The sequence below is a fragment of the Pezoporus occidentalis genome, unplaced genomic scaffold (assembly GCF_034315485.1).
Source record: "Pezoporus occidentalis ecotype Australia unplaced genomic scaffold, CSIRO_AGI_Poc_V1 ctg13, whole genome shotgun sequence".
In the NCBI taxonomy this organism is placed as follows: domain Eukaryota; kingdom Metazoa; phylum Chordata; class Aves; order Psittaciformes; family Psittacidae; genus Pezoporus; species Pezoporus occidentalis.
In genome coordinates, this window is record NW_026913103.1 from 4,795,677 (window position 1) to 4,810,270 (window position 14,594).

General features: G+C 43.1%; 1 protein-coding gene and 1 long non-coding RNA gene across 2 annotated transcripts; one reads left to right on the forward strand and one right to left on the reverse strand.

Annotated features, from left to right (window-relative positions):
* The first annotated feature begins 191 nt into the window (after window positions 1-191).
* LOC134158371 (uncharacterized) lies at window positions 192-2,836 on the forward strand. Its single transcript, XR_009962739.1, has 2 exons — window positions 192-311; window positions 1,829-2,836. It is a non-coding gene; the product is annotated as an uncharacterized LOC134158371 (long non-coding RNA).
* Window positions 2,837-10,138: 7,302 nt separating this feature from the next.
* On the reverse strand, window positions 10,139-14,164 carry LOC134158373 (cytochrome c oxidase subunit 7A2, mitochondrial). Its single transcript, XM_062608212.1, has 4 exons — window positions 14,063-14,164; window positions 12,757-12,846; window positions 11,235-11,319; window positions 10,139-10,366 (listed from the first exon to the last, which is right to left on the reverse strand). Exons 1-4 carry the CDS (start codon window positions 14,078-14,080, stop codon window positions 10,308-10,310), a joined length of 252 nt encoding a protein of 83 aa, XP_062464196.1. The 5' UTR covers window positions 14,081-14,164; the 3' UTR covers window positions 10,139-10,307.
* Window positions 14,165-14,594: the final 430 nt, after the last annotated feature.

Consider the following 14,594-nt stretch of genomic DNA (forward strand, 5'->3'; position numbering starts at 1 on the left):
ATTGTATCTGCATCCATAAAATGGAGGACAAAATACAGCAAACGGCTTCCTTCAGGCCCTGCCCTTCTCCAAGAGGTTTCCAGTCAATGGCATGAGAGGAACTCAGTCTGGTGTTTGTTTGTTTGGATAATTTCATTTCAGAGCTGGTATTCAGAGAGCAGTACTAGTCTGACCTCTCATAATGAGGAATGGCTTCTTATATTAGCAGTGAGGACTAGTCCTATCTGAAACCTACTCATTTAGTGGAACAACTATGGAAGCAGCGTCCCTGGAGAGTATTACAGCCATGAAATAATTATCTGCCTCACCAGGTATGTTTTTCTTAGCAACTGTTTATTTCTTTAATTTCTCTAACTGATTTTTCCCATCATGTAATGCTCTGAAAGTAAGAAATTATTGTGGCTCCAAATAAATAGAACTAGAAAAGCAAATAAATCATTAAAAAGCAGAAGTATAAATAGAAAGGAACTGGCCCTTTAAAATGATTTGGTCTTACAAAAGCCAGTTAATTTGTAGGCCTTCATTTTTTAAAGATATCAGATTTTTAATACTAAAATTGAAAAAAAAATAGATGCAATGATTTTATAGTCCTTTCCATATATACACACAAACATAGTTTATATCAAAACATTCCTAAATTAAGTTGCTTTGTTTCAAAGAAGCTGGTTCTTTATTTCACAACAGAATCTTGATCTATTTAGTAAGCATTCCCTAACGAAGCCGGTACAGATCTTGCTTGATTAAAGAGGGCAAGAAAATAAATTGAGGACAGTGACCCTGGATATTTATCAGGTATCATATTATGTCTTAACACAACTGCTCCCATCAGAGCTATGGACTAGCCACAGAGACTTGCAGATGCTGGTCTAAGCATTCTTCTTCTCCATGTGGCTGAGGGGTCTGCAGTGAAAGAACATACACTGAGGAAACACATCATTTTTAAAAATCAAAACACTTTTAAAAGTCACTATCTGCTACTTGCATAACTCTATAACACCATGTTCTCTGAGTACTTAATTGGATTCCACATATGATGAAAGGTTAATAGCCATGGGTTCCCCTACAGTTGGTAACCCTTCAACTATTTCAATGTAATTATTCCCTACAAAGTAGCACACGATATTAATCAGCAGCAAAGTCTGAAATGGTGGCGTGCCAAGCTCTGAATAGGAACATTTTGCTAACTTTTGTTTGTACTTCTATGTCATAAAATATAAATATATATTATGACAGCAGGGTCTGTTTAGGTGGTAAGTAGGCTTATGGTGAATATAAGCTTGTACCTGAATCCAGAAGTGTTAAAGGTTCAAGTTGTATTAGCTAATGAGTGACCTGGTCCCATTGTGGCAGACAGTGGAATAATAAATGAAATGGGAGAATCTTAATCAGGCCAACCCCTGATGCTCTCCTTCTCTCCCCCACTGGCACAAAAGGCACTGAGTATAGAGCATGCTGTGATTCCCTGACTGAGGAGCAGGTCAGAGGGAAGCTATGAAGGGGGAATAATCAGCTGCTGCTTCGCTTTCTCCCCATATACATCTTTCCAAGAAGGCTTAGAGGACGTAAAGGTCAGCCGCAAACTTCCTGTCAGTTCAGCAAGACAAACATTCAAAAGCTTAAACACTCTGACAAGTGAATCCAATACAAATGCACAGAACCATCGTAAATGAGGATGGAAAAGATCCTGAGAGGCCATTTAGTTCATCCCCCATTATTTAAAGTACACCAGGGCTTCAAAGAGAAACCCTCAAAATCATACTGAAGTACTAACAGCACACTTTGGGGAACTGTTTCCTAGTGGCTGACAACAGATAATAACTTGTTCTAGGTGAGTTGCATGTTGTCCATAGCTGGACTATGAGCACAGCTGTCAGAAATAAGTTAGATCGACAGAGTAAAAGTCTATTCTGAAATGAAAGAAAAAATTATTTAGGAAGAAAAACGTACACCAGAGAAGCCTTTATGTTTGGATAATTCCACAAAAATAGTTTCAGTTTAGCAAGGAAAATTAATTGTCTGCTTTACTGGCATCTCTGCAAACTTTCTCCCTGGGAACAAAGAACCAGGACTGGGAGATTCCCTCCTACATGTGACTTCCAGACATACAGCCCCCACCAGCCTTGCTAAACACATACTGCTGTTACAGTATGTCTGCACTTGACACTCATGTAATTCTTTGACCATTTCTAAACTTCAGGAGAGATGGACTCCATGATCATCATCATTCCTGCTTCCCCGTTCCCCCACCCTTCCAATCTCAGTGCCTTGATACCCAGATTGGCAGGCTGTGGCATTCACCACAGCTCTTACCTCTCCAAAAGAAAGGACACAAGAGGCAAGCTTTGGGCCAGGACATGGCCAGCAAATAGACAGGACCCAAGCAGATACTTCCATGCATGTCATCTATCACAGGTATTGATGGACACATGGAAAGTTTGAGGTCTTGTAAAAAAAAAAGTCAGGCAAGAGTTTAGTTTGCGGGCATTAAGAGCACTGCCTAGGGATTACCTGTCAGGACACTTACGAACTCCACATGAGCTACTTTAAAAAAAGAAATTTGTTTCTTTTGCACAAGTCATGATTGGATAATGACTGAAGAGGAAAACACACAGAGCAAAACAATGCAGATTAAAACAGCATTACAGCATTTCTTAATGAAGCCTTGTGGCTGCTGCTTTCCAGTATGTTGAATGCTGATAGTTCCAAATACCAGAACATAAGATTTATTTGGATTATAAATAGATGTTGCCCTGTGCGTCAGTATCAGAAGCATTCTGTTGTGTAAACAGAAAACTACTGGGGGCTTTTTCTACTCTTAAAAATTACTTGAAAGCTCCTGCCCACTCTTCGCTGACAGGCTTTTTCACCTGTTGGAGTTCAGTGTCTCTCTTGTGTATCATCACCTCTACAGCCTGCAGAGAGGCTTCACAAGAAGCTGTTAAAATGTCATTTTTCATATGCCCTTTTCTCTGCTCCCTTGGTTGCTTTCCAGCTGGCCACACTACTCTGTTAGTTTTTAGCCATCCAGTTTATTGAACTTGTCTTGGTTTTGGCATTGTCCTGATTTCCATTATAATATATTTGCCTCTGGGGAAACATGGTTGCTACTAACTCCAGTGCCTCTTATTTGTTTTGCAAAAAAAAAAAAAAATATATATATATAAACTGCCTAGAATTTTTAAAGAATTGTTTTTAAAGCACAAAATTACACTCTCAGACACCACCCAGGTTCTTTCCATCCTTTGTTATTCCATTTTCTAAAGTGCAAATGTTCAACTGGTAAATCTGACCTGCTGCTCCTTTACCCTCTGCCCACTGCTCTTTGAAATGTATTTAGGTGATAACAAGCTGCTTAAGGCCCATTACAACATGGGGCTTTACTACACCATGATCTTCTTTCCCAGTTAAAACCAGCAGCAGCTGCAAGATGAGGCCCCTTTCTTTATGCTAGGAGTAGTTGTTAGGACCTTATTTGCTAATAAAAACTACAGAATCTGCTTCTCTAACCTCCAGAGAAGCCGAGAAGTCAGGCAGGGGTTGTGCTTCTTGACACATGCCCCACCATCACAGCTTTACTGCTTGAGATCATCAGCTGCACCCATTACTCTGTCCTGCATGGTCACCTCAGGTGGCATTTGGCTCTGAGTTAAGACACATTTAGGTGCCTGCATGTGAGCCCAGCATCTAAACTTCTGCATTGGCTGATGAAGATCTAGTTAATGAACTCATCAGTGCCTGAGCAGTTTAGCTACCCACCATCCACAGGGCTTGGCTCAGCTGCTTTCACACTGGGCTCTAGAGACGTTTAAGCACCTTGTAGCACCTGAGACCTCTTGTGAAGCTGCCAGCTACCACTGAGGACCCACATACACACATCTTGAACTGTACTAGACCACTTAGGAAGCAGAAGTGGACCCAAAAGGACACACTTAGGACCCAAAGCCCGGTGCTGTTTTCGGTGCTGTTTTGGGTGCCACAGGCTCCCAGGTGCTATTACACAAGTGTGCAAGTCTCCTGAAGCTCCTCTGTTGTATTTGCCAGCCCCAAGCAAGTGCCTCAAATATAGCCTGAGATGGTGCTATGGTGCCTAAACCTAAGTTTAGGTAACTGGATTGAGTGCTTTTACTTTTCAACTTCATATTTTTGTCAGCTAAGTCTCCTGCTGCTCTGTAGCCTGCTCATGTAAATACCTGTTTACTGGGAACCAGAATGAGCCCAGCAAATGGTCCTGATGGTGACCAACAGATGTTTAAATAGTAGTGATTTCCACTCTCCACCCATCTGCTTTTGGATCTGAGACCTGAATGGAGAGATTAAGATTGTGACAGAGGTTCCTGCCCAACTCTGTAAAATACACCATATGCAGCTTTTACTGCCTAGCCATATAGTTGATGTCTCTCCTGTACCACTCCCAAGTTTTGTGACTTCCTTTCAGAAACTGTATTTACACCCCATAACTAATTAAGCAGGAGTAAACAAAAGTTGTGTCTCCCCTCTTCTTTTCCCATTAATCTGGCCATATATTTGAGTATTATTTCCAGAAATAATAAAATCCTTTCTTCTTGTTGTTGTAAGATTTTTTCCTATTTTATGATTTTAGTAGAAGAGAATTTCTTGGTATTGCTCTTCTGAAAAAAATCAGGCTATTTGTGTGAATGTCTGGGTATGGATTTTAGGAGTCTAAGTTTAGGCTCTTATTTCTGAAAGTCCCAGCCAAAGGGAGAAGGTGTACTAACCTCCTGGTGCACTGCGCTCCAGCTCTGTGGCACAGTGGTCCCAGTGCAATGCTCCACACATGGCACATATTAGCAAATGAACTATATTTAGCAAAATGTGCCCTACTGCTCCTAAGAGATGACTGAATAAACCTTGATAACAAATTTGGCCTGGCTCCTTTGGGACTTGTAACTTCCCACTGAGCAATAGAGATCATTAAAATGTTTTAATTATATAATTGCCTTTTGCATAGTGTTATGGTAGATAAGATTGCATGTGTGTGACAGCCTTTCCATTATGAACTTCAAGTCCCAGGGCATTAGTCATCCAGAGTAAGTGCTCATGCGGAGATGAAACAATGTGGAACCAGTTAGATATTAAATAAACATACATAATTCAATTAAAGAACACATTTGTAGCTTAAAGGTCCCGATGAAATAACAAGTTCCTCATAGCACACCTGTAGGAACAGGAGCTGCTCTTGGGAACAAACTGCCTCAACATGTGAGACAAGCTCTGCCAGCACCAAATCTACCTCTTTCTCTTTTCTTCCCCAAAGCATTTCTGAGTATCTATGCATAATGTTATCATCACATTGATGAGAGTGATTCCAGGGGATTTGCATAGAAGTTCTTAGAGGAATATTAATTTGGGAGTAGGAACCTCCTGTGGTCTTTTCCATTGCAGTTCCTTCCCATGTTCTGGTATGTGTAAAGCATAAATACTACCGGATCTTAGGACAGCATCCCTTTCCAGTTTATTTCAGGACATGCATCTTACTTTTCTGCAGCCAGCAAAGACACAACAAGACAAGAGACAGACGTTTTCACTAATGAAAATACCAAAGCTAGTAACATAACAATAAAACAGTGAGGGAGAGAAAAGATAGTAACATACACCACATAAACCAGACATAGGAAACATCCTTATGTTTCAGAAAGTTCAGATTGTGGATTAGAACTCAAAGAAAGGAACACATTACCAAAGGAGAAATTCATTCCTCTTTGGCAGCGTTCTGTAGGACACAACAGGCTGTATGCCATGGGAGTATTTTGTGAACTGACTACAGATAATGGTATTCCCCAAGGAGCTAAAACTAGGACTGCCTGACTGGGAACTCAGTGGGATAACACACTTCTCTCAAGTACCTCCCAGCCCCCAAGAGTGAATCTGGCTTGCCACAACATTTATAAACAGGAATCAGGGCCATTTACTTTTTTTTTGTTGTGAGGACGTCTCTTTCTGAGAAAATAGATACCAACGTGCTTTAGCTTCGCGTGTGTTTCAGGGAAGCCTGTGATCAGTTAGTCTGATAGAAAACCTGTGAATAATAAGAGCAGCTCTTGAGAAATACTGAGACAAGACCAAAATGTATCACATTCTGTGTGTGCTGCCCACCAACTTTGAAGACTAGTATATTCACATTCAGTAAAAGTACAGTGCAGCCAAGGGATTCTCCTCAGATTGCACTTCTGGACAAACCATTACTTTTACAGCAGAATTGACCGAATGCTGAAAAAATAAGTGGAAAGTCTCAGACAAGTCAGACCGGAGAAGGTGCTGATATTGTTAAAAGGAACTTCTTAAAAAAATAATTGCACAAGCATGCACATGAAAAGATACGTTTGTTTTGACTTACTCATCCCCTGACTACCTTATTTAGGGTCAAGTCAGGTTGATCAGATTGATTTTGTCTTTGGAAGTCTGATTCACCCTAGTAGCTATGATGAAGGTCAGCCTCCAGCATTTTGATGCATAACTGGATTGGGAAACCCTGGGTGATTAAGGAAGGGCTGCTTAATATGAAAGATGCAGAAACACCCTATCATCACACTTCCTCATAGCTCAGAGCACTGACAGCAAAGGTGAGAGAAGTGGTGTTTTTACTCTGAGATCTCCAAAAAGAAAGAAAGGGAAGTACAGGTAACATTGTGCTCTTTGAGACCTCTCTGGTGTTTTCTTTTTATTTCTGAGGGTTTCTGAACTTTTCTCATGGTGTCTTTTAGGAAGCCAGTGCTATGATACTGTTAGTCCTCAGAGTTTTACTGGGGAAATGCTTATGAGCATCAGGCTAATTGGAGTTACACTTATATTCAGCAGCCAAGAAAACGTAGCCCAGGGCACAGTTCTAAGAGCAGATAGTTCTGAGCTAGCTTCCAAAGTGACAAAGTAAACCGTGTACATCTGGAGTTTCAGAAAGGATTGTGTAACCTAGAACTGCAATACTGAGGATTTAATCTTTATCTGTTTAATCTGATTATTGTTTGAATTGTTATTTCTCTTACAGTAGCAAAAACAAGTTGCTGGGTTTTTTCCATTCTGCCAAAGCTGGCACATTACTAACCTTTGTTAACCTTCAAGCCATATAACTTTAAAAGCTTAAATAATGCAAAATAGGGGGAAATGGAAGAGATGGAGTACTCATTGCCTATCTAGCAGAAAATTCCCCCCATGTTTTTGGAGTGACAATTAAAACAACCCAGCTCAGGAAGCCAGGACAGCATTCCTGTGTCCTCAGCTCCAGGAGGTTTTCCCATCCTTTAAAGCAAAATATAGAAAAACCTCATAGCTATCATTTCTAATAAAAGTAACTGAAAAATAAATTTTACATGAATCTGAAAGTAAAGTTTACAGGAAATGTCTTTTGCGGAAGATACCACATGTATTGCCTAAAGACAAATCAGAAGTAGGACAGCAGTAAGGGAGCAATATTGTATATCAGTATAATACCTAACTCCAGAAAATACTGATTTAAGGATGGTAATTGAGCACTACAGTAGTAGAATCAGACAAGAAGAGCTCACAGTTTGGGTGTGTTAACTGCTACCAGTCTATGACTTCATAACACCAACCATTTCAATTTTTTTTTAATGGATCATTTCTTCACATTAGCAAGGAGTAATAGATGTTGCTTGTTTTATTTTCTGCTTCTCATAAAATGTCAGGAGGAAGATTGAAGATCTTCAGATACTTCCAAACACTTTATGGTAATTTTTAGCCCTACAGAAGATGCATAGCCCTATTTTTGCATTTTCCCAAAGACAGTACAGGCAATATGGACGCTTAGTTTACACCTTCTGGCAGACTGGGATGCGGGCATGCCTGCAACAAATTACACATACAGAGGGAACCGTTAGCTGGGAATTTCCCCGCTAGCTTTGTAATGCAGTCCCAGAAAATGGTGTTGAGCAGCTGACTGTGGGTCTTGTTTGGTTTTGTCCTCCTACTGTTCCTGCAGCAGAAAAGATCCAGACATGCTGGCAGACCCATGGCTTGCGTACGCCACCCCGTGAGCCCTCGGAGGCAGCACAGCAGTTTTTTGTCTTTCATTTAAATGCTTGCATTTACCCGACGTGCCCTCCCGCGAGGGCTGCTGCCTACAGCATAGCTTGCGAGCCAACACATTCCTGAGACAGCAGATTCTGAGATGCGGTTGATTGCAAGAACAGCGGCTGCACGTTCTGCTTCAGTTGCACACAGAAATGCACGTTTACCACCCAGCTCATCGCAGGGTTTCTGTTATTCAAACAATTGTTCTTCTTTCAAGATTCATCACAATTCCTGCGGGTGGGAAATGATGTAGGCTTTTAAAGATTCTGATCTTTCCTTACGCTGCCTTCCAGATGCCCACCACTTGATCCACATCTTGGTAGTAACCCTGGGCACATGGTAGGAGCTGAAGCTTTACCAGCGTCACAAGAGAGCAGACTGATTATTTTGCATGTTGTGAAGTACAGCTCACTGTGCTGTGAGGTTTCTCATCCTTTTAGGCACTAATGCTCCTTCCCAGATAAACTGTACCCCATGTCCCAGACCTTCTTCTGGGACATCCATCCAGGCAGTTCCTACTCTTTTGGTCATGAAGCTGGCCAAACCCACCTATGCAGACAGTTTACCATCAGGGGTATTCCCCCACTCTTCTTTTTTAAGATTCTTGATTCTCCTATAGAGTTCTGAGTACACTGGCCCTTCTTTTCCAGTTTGCCTCAAGTTTAACAAGCATAATCTGGTTCTCCAGGATAGCAACTGAAAGCTCTAAACAAACGTAACCCATAAAAGGCTTAAAATAGTGCTGTAGTGGGAAACCAGATTTTCGTGCTAATTTTCACATTTTGGAAAACCCACTGTTTCCTTGAGAAGAGAAACAAAAGAATTATTTTGATGTTCTCGGATTTAGAAGCTCTATTTGTTGCAGAGTAAACACCAGACTTTCAGTGCAATAACCCATAAGTAGCAACTTGTGGAAGAAAGGCTACAAAAAGCACAATGGTGTTAGGAACATAAAACCTAACTAGGGATGCACAGCTAACACTGGTTCCCAGAGATGTCCTTCCACATAATTGCAATAGTCAAACTAGTAAGAGATATCCAGGTATACTTCCTAGAAGCAGTTATCATAGAGCAGGCACTTTCACTGACAGCATTAGCTGCTTCAGATATAAGGCTTGTTCCTAAGTACATGACAGCAGCTAATAGTCATTACTGGGTATCCCTGCCTAATTCTAGACCACAATTTTTTCTCCTCCGAAGACAATGATGGCTCTCCAGTTTTATTTGTGGCTGTCAGTCTCATAGCAAGCTAATACACACCCCCTCGCCACCGAAAGAAGACAACTTTGGAAAGGATCATGATCAAACCGTTAGCGTTATCAGCCATTTGTTGTGTCTTTGCATACAGAGAGCTGTCACAGTTCTGCTCGTGAACACTCCTCAACCAAGTTATTGTTAAGGTACATAACCTAACTTAAGGCACACAGTTAAAATTGCTGCCAAAAAGCTTGGAATGACGCAGCAGTAATGACACTGGAGCAGAACTGACAGCAATCCCAGAAACCATAGTGTTTACTGAGCTTAGAAATCTTCATTCTTTTCAGGAAATATGACATTCCATTAAGCTGTAGCAGAGAAAAGCCTCTAGACAAAAATGTATAAAATGAAGGTGCTGAACCCAACTGAGACTACTTACAGATGCAGAGGACAGTGTTACCTCTACACAGTAAAAACTAACCTTGTTTCCCCTGCCTGTCCTTCCTAATGAGCATGGCTGCACTTTTCCATTGTAACGCCCATCACAGGAGCCATCCCAGCCTGTCTCTGTGGTGCCAACAGGATCATAGCCCTGCAGGCATGTGCACATCTCTAAAGCCTCTCACTTGCTCTCCATGCTATGTGCATTTGCACAGAGGCATTTAAGCTGGTCCCTGATGAAGCTGACTTACTGGCCAGAGTGACTGGAATTCCTTTGTACTGTACTTCAGGTGCTCTCCTGCTGACCTGTGATCCCACTCCAGGCTCTGGGCATCTGCTGGCACTGGCATCAAACTGGCAGGAGTGGGATGGTGGGTTGCCTTCCCTAGCAACTTGAGTGTAAAGCCCTCTCCACCAGCTTGGCAAGCCTATGATCAAAGATGTTTACACACAATACAGTCCAAACCACCACACCACCATGTAAAACTGCTTTATTGATTGCAGTTAACATGTTACAGTTAAATTATGATCCCAAGCTTTAAGCCAGCTGCTTATAAGCTCCCATCATAGTCACATGGAATTGGACGAAGAGATGCTAGCCACTGAGGCATCTTGAACTGGAATCATTTCTGCTTCTTGGGCATTGAAGCGACAGTCAGAACATAAAAAACATAGACTGTTCCTGAAAAAAAGACAAAGAAAAGTTATCTTCAGAGAGGTAAAAGAATTCCTTTCAAGTCAGCTTTCTTTTCCCAGTTTCTTCCAAAAAGAAATGCTGACAATAAACAGCTGGAATTCAGACATAACAAATTTCCATAGCCAGGTCTCCATGATTTTTACTTTGGGGGAGGGGGCGGGGGAGCAGGGGGAACAATTTATGTTTTAGGGAAAAAAAAAAATCCTTAAATACTTCTCCATAGACTGCATAAAGGACAGGAAAATAAAAAAGGGGGAGAGGCATATTTGTGGAACCTACACAGACAATCATGAAGTAATGGTTACTCATTCTTAAAGCAACTGAAATGAAAATCTATCAGATCAACATATTTAAGTTAGAGGGTACCACAAAATTATCTATCAAGCAACATAAAGGTTAAATATATGCAGTATCATGCAGCTTGGATATATTCCACAAGCTTTCACAGCACATGAAATCTCAGCATAACAAGTATTGCCCAGCACTGAAAGAAGTTAGGCTAGTGAGAAACCTGGCGTATGTGTGTGCTGTAATTACATTTTACTCCTTTCAGAATAAGCTTTGCAAGTAGTTCTAGTTTTCCGTAATACCACACATGAATTCTGAAGGAGTATTCAGCCCATAGGACTATCAGTCGGGGAAAAAAAGCCATCTGAAAAGCTGAACTTGAGAAAGCACAGATATATATATTTAGGATAATCACATAGTTTGTTTTTTCCCCCCTCTACATGCATTTTGCATATTCTGAAGAACAGACTGAAAGACTTGCATAACTATTTACAGAGGGCACACCAGTCATGTTGGAGATTGTACCAAAGAAAAAGTAGCATAAATATTTTAGTATTAGCCTTACCAACAACTGTGAGACCCATGGTGATTTTATACAACACATTATCCATTACACCACCTTTGAGATGCACTGGGAGGCCATTATCCTCCTAATGGAAACAAGGGGCAAAAAGAAACTATTTAAATACAGTTCTTGCAATATCACATTCATGTAACAAGAATTACCCAACACAGGAATTACTTCCCCAAATTATCTGTCCAACAACCAAAAGACACTGCACCTTATTTAGATTCGGCTTTGTCTTCCAAACTTTCGCTCTGGTACCAGATGATCACTCACTAGGGAAGTAGAGTTGATGTGTACATTTATCTCTAAAGCAGTGACTGACAGATGCCTAAACACTTCTGACGCCAGGATACAACTACCATCCCTAAAATCTTCCCACCTCCAGCTTAGTCAATCCCTGCTACAGGGAGCAACAAGGGTAGGAGCTTCTACTGTCACCTGCTGTCATTTCTCTGTCATACAGCAAAATGTTTTTCTCCACATGAAGTAAAATGCCTAAACACTGGATCTATGTGATCTTTACCCTTCTCAAGCAAGTTTGCACTGCTCTGTAACTGCAGCCGGCCTTCAAGGCTGGTGACTTGCAAGCCAGCCCAGCTCACCTTGCTGTCCAAGAAAGGAATGTGAGGAGGAAGAGACCTCCAGCAGAAACAGAACCTCTGACCTCACCCATCATCAACATCCCACTACCTCTTGGCTTGCAATGAACATTGTGCTCCTTAGGCAGTGTCCCAACATGATTGGCTTTCTCCTTCATTTGGAAGGAAAGCAACAAGACACAAAAACTATTACACTGAGGCTTCTAGCCCTTTCACATCGCTGAAGCCCAGTCTAGTCTATCCTCAGTACAAAGCTACTGCTCCAGGTTATGGCTCACAGCTGGGAGTATGCTTTTGAGTATCCCCTCCTTTGGCATTTGAAGAACCACTGGTTCTCACTAGGTGGCCCTATCAATCAGGAAAAGAGTAACTCAGAAGTTACATTTAAAGATTCAATATTTTTTTTTAAGTGAATCCAATCCCTTAAGACCTTTACTGCTTTTACAACAGAGAAATACAATAATATGACATCCTCATTAAGAATTCTGGGGTTCACCTATGAGCTGTGGATATAGCTGCAAGACTGCAGGCTTAACTTTTCATTGTACTTCTGTCCTCTCGCTGTTTTTCACTACTTGTTCCTAGGACATACTCCCCCATCTCATCTCATTTTAGAGTACTTTGTCTTTATTTATGTACAGCATTTACTGCCCATAAGAAACTTAGGTACAAATCATTTCACAGAGTAAAATAACCTAAAGAGTCAGAAGTCAAGTATGGATTTACAAATACTCTTCATCTCTGTAGGAAATAACTGCCATATTCAAGCACTGTAGTCACACTACAGATTTCAAAACCTCACCTCTCAGATGTAAAGAGGACTCTCAACAGTTCTTTTGAAACAAAACACACACAATGATGATCTACTAAAGCAGTGTTATTCTTTTAACATTATCCTACTATTAGTGCTCATTCCCTACCTGAAAAAGCTTCTGCTTCTCAGGAACTCTATTTATAAGCTGCCTGCGCGAAGCAGTACTTATGGTCCTCTGGGAAATCTGGCGAAGACCCTGAAATAAAAGATAAATAGTTTTCTAAAAACAGTGTCATTTTTCACCTACATTCAAACTGGGTAGAAACAGTTTCTTTAAAGGTGAGATAGAAATCGAAGAGAGAGGAAGAAGGTCTCAAACAAACAAGCAAGCAAAACTTCACCACCCCACCCCCAGTTCCGTATTCAGTCAGTTTTTCAACAGACTATGTAAAGGACTGATTACCTAAAAACGGAGAACTCAGGGAAATTACTTTCAATAAGATACAGCAGATTTATGGATCTACAGCATAACCTTCATAATTAGTATCCTCTTTCAGAAAATCTCGACCTCTGCCGCTTAGATCTGAGTTTTAGGCACCATTTACTGTGTCTGACTCTAGCGATGGGGACAGTATTTAAGACACGTCTCCGCAGACAAGGATCTCCTGTCGCAGCTGCAGTTCACCTGCTGGCCGCCAGCACAGGAGCTCACCTTCACAGAGCTGAAGAAGACACTTCTCCCCTTATTCCCCCCCTCTCCCAGTTTAAAGGCACCCTGCGGTGTCCTCAGCCAGGAACTGTTTCCATAGGCAGACCATACAAGTGCTAGTAAGCACGGGTCAGGCCACCAAACCGAATGATCTGTAATCCTCCCGGTGGCTCAAAGTCTGCTTTCGCAACAGGTCACGTCTCAAAGGCAAGAGCCAGCTGTACCTCTTAAGCTGCTCGCAGCCCAGTCTCCTTCAGCCTACACTGGTAACGCCGATCCTCCTCCACAGAATTACCACCACCACCAAAGCGGCCATAGCGCAAACATCCGGGCGATGCCAGTTGCCACTAAGGGAAAAATGCACCTCCCCCCGTCACCCACCCTAATACCAGCTTACCTCATTAGAGACGGGCTTAGGGTGCCCCAGACTCAACTTTCACCCCTTCAAGGACGCAAAGCTCGGCACTAGGTGGAGCGAGCGGGCCAGGATCCGAAATGTAACACTTCCTCCCCTCGTGCTCCCCATTCCCCCCACTCCTCTCTCCCGAAAGGCTCCTCCAGCAGCACCCGGAGGCAGCGCCCGGCAGGGAGGTCACCGGGCAGCCGAGTCCCGCTGCCCGGGCGGGCGCCGACAGCCCCTGATGGAGCCGTGTCCCCACATAACCCTCCCTACCCGCCCTGCCGCGCCAGGCTGCGCTGCGCTGCGCTGCTATCCCCTCCCTTCCCCTCTGCCGTTCGGCCTGCGCCGGCCCGGCACCCTCACCAGCAGGTTCCGCCACATCGCGGCTCCTGGTCCCGTCACCTCCCGGTCCCGTCACCTCCCGCCGGCAGCAAGGGCAGCGGAAGCGGAAGCAGTCCCTACACACACACACGCACACCGATGGTACAATAGAGGCCGCCGCGGCGCGCCCAGAGCGCCGCCGCGGAGCCTGCAGCGCCGCCCCACTCAGCCAGCCGAGTCAGTCCTCCGACGGGGAGGAGGGTGGTAGGCGAAGATGGAGCGGGGGGTATGGGTGCCGCTCAGGTGCTTGGCGAGAGCCCTCCCCAGGCTGGTCTAAGAAAGGCTGCTCCGCTCGCACTCCCGTGACAGCCTTCCCCCAGTAAGACAACGGCGGAGGGCGGCAGCGCAGGACAGCGCAAACCGCTGCCGCAGGATCCTGTGGCCACTTCTTGCCTTCAAAGGGCACATTGGCACATCCGTGACCTGTTTCAGACCCGCAGAGGGCTGGATGCGTGCCCCAGAAGAGTACCGCCAGGGGCTCCCACGCCACCCATCCCCTTTGGCCATCATGGAG

What these genes read in the sequence shown, in the direction of transcription:
- LOC134158373 (XM_062608212.1), bottom strand. An exon ending in AGAAGCAGAAGCTTTTTCAG is followed by an intron (nt 11,320 to 12,756) that starts GTAGGGAATGAG and finishes TGTTTCCATTAG; the next exon opens with GAGGATAATGGCCTCCCAGT. An exon ending in CATGGGTCTCACAGTTGTTG is followed by an intron (nt 10,367 to 11,234) that starts GTAAGGCTAATA and finishes TCTTTTTTTCAG; the next exon opens with GAACAGTCTATGTTTTTTAT.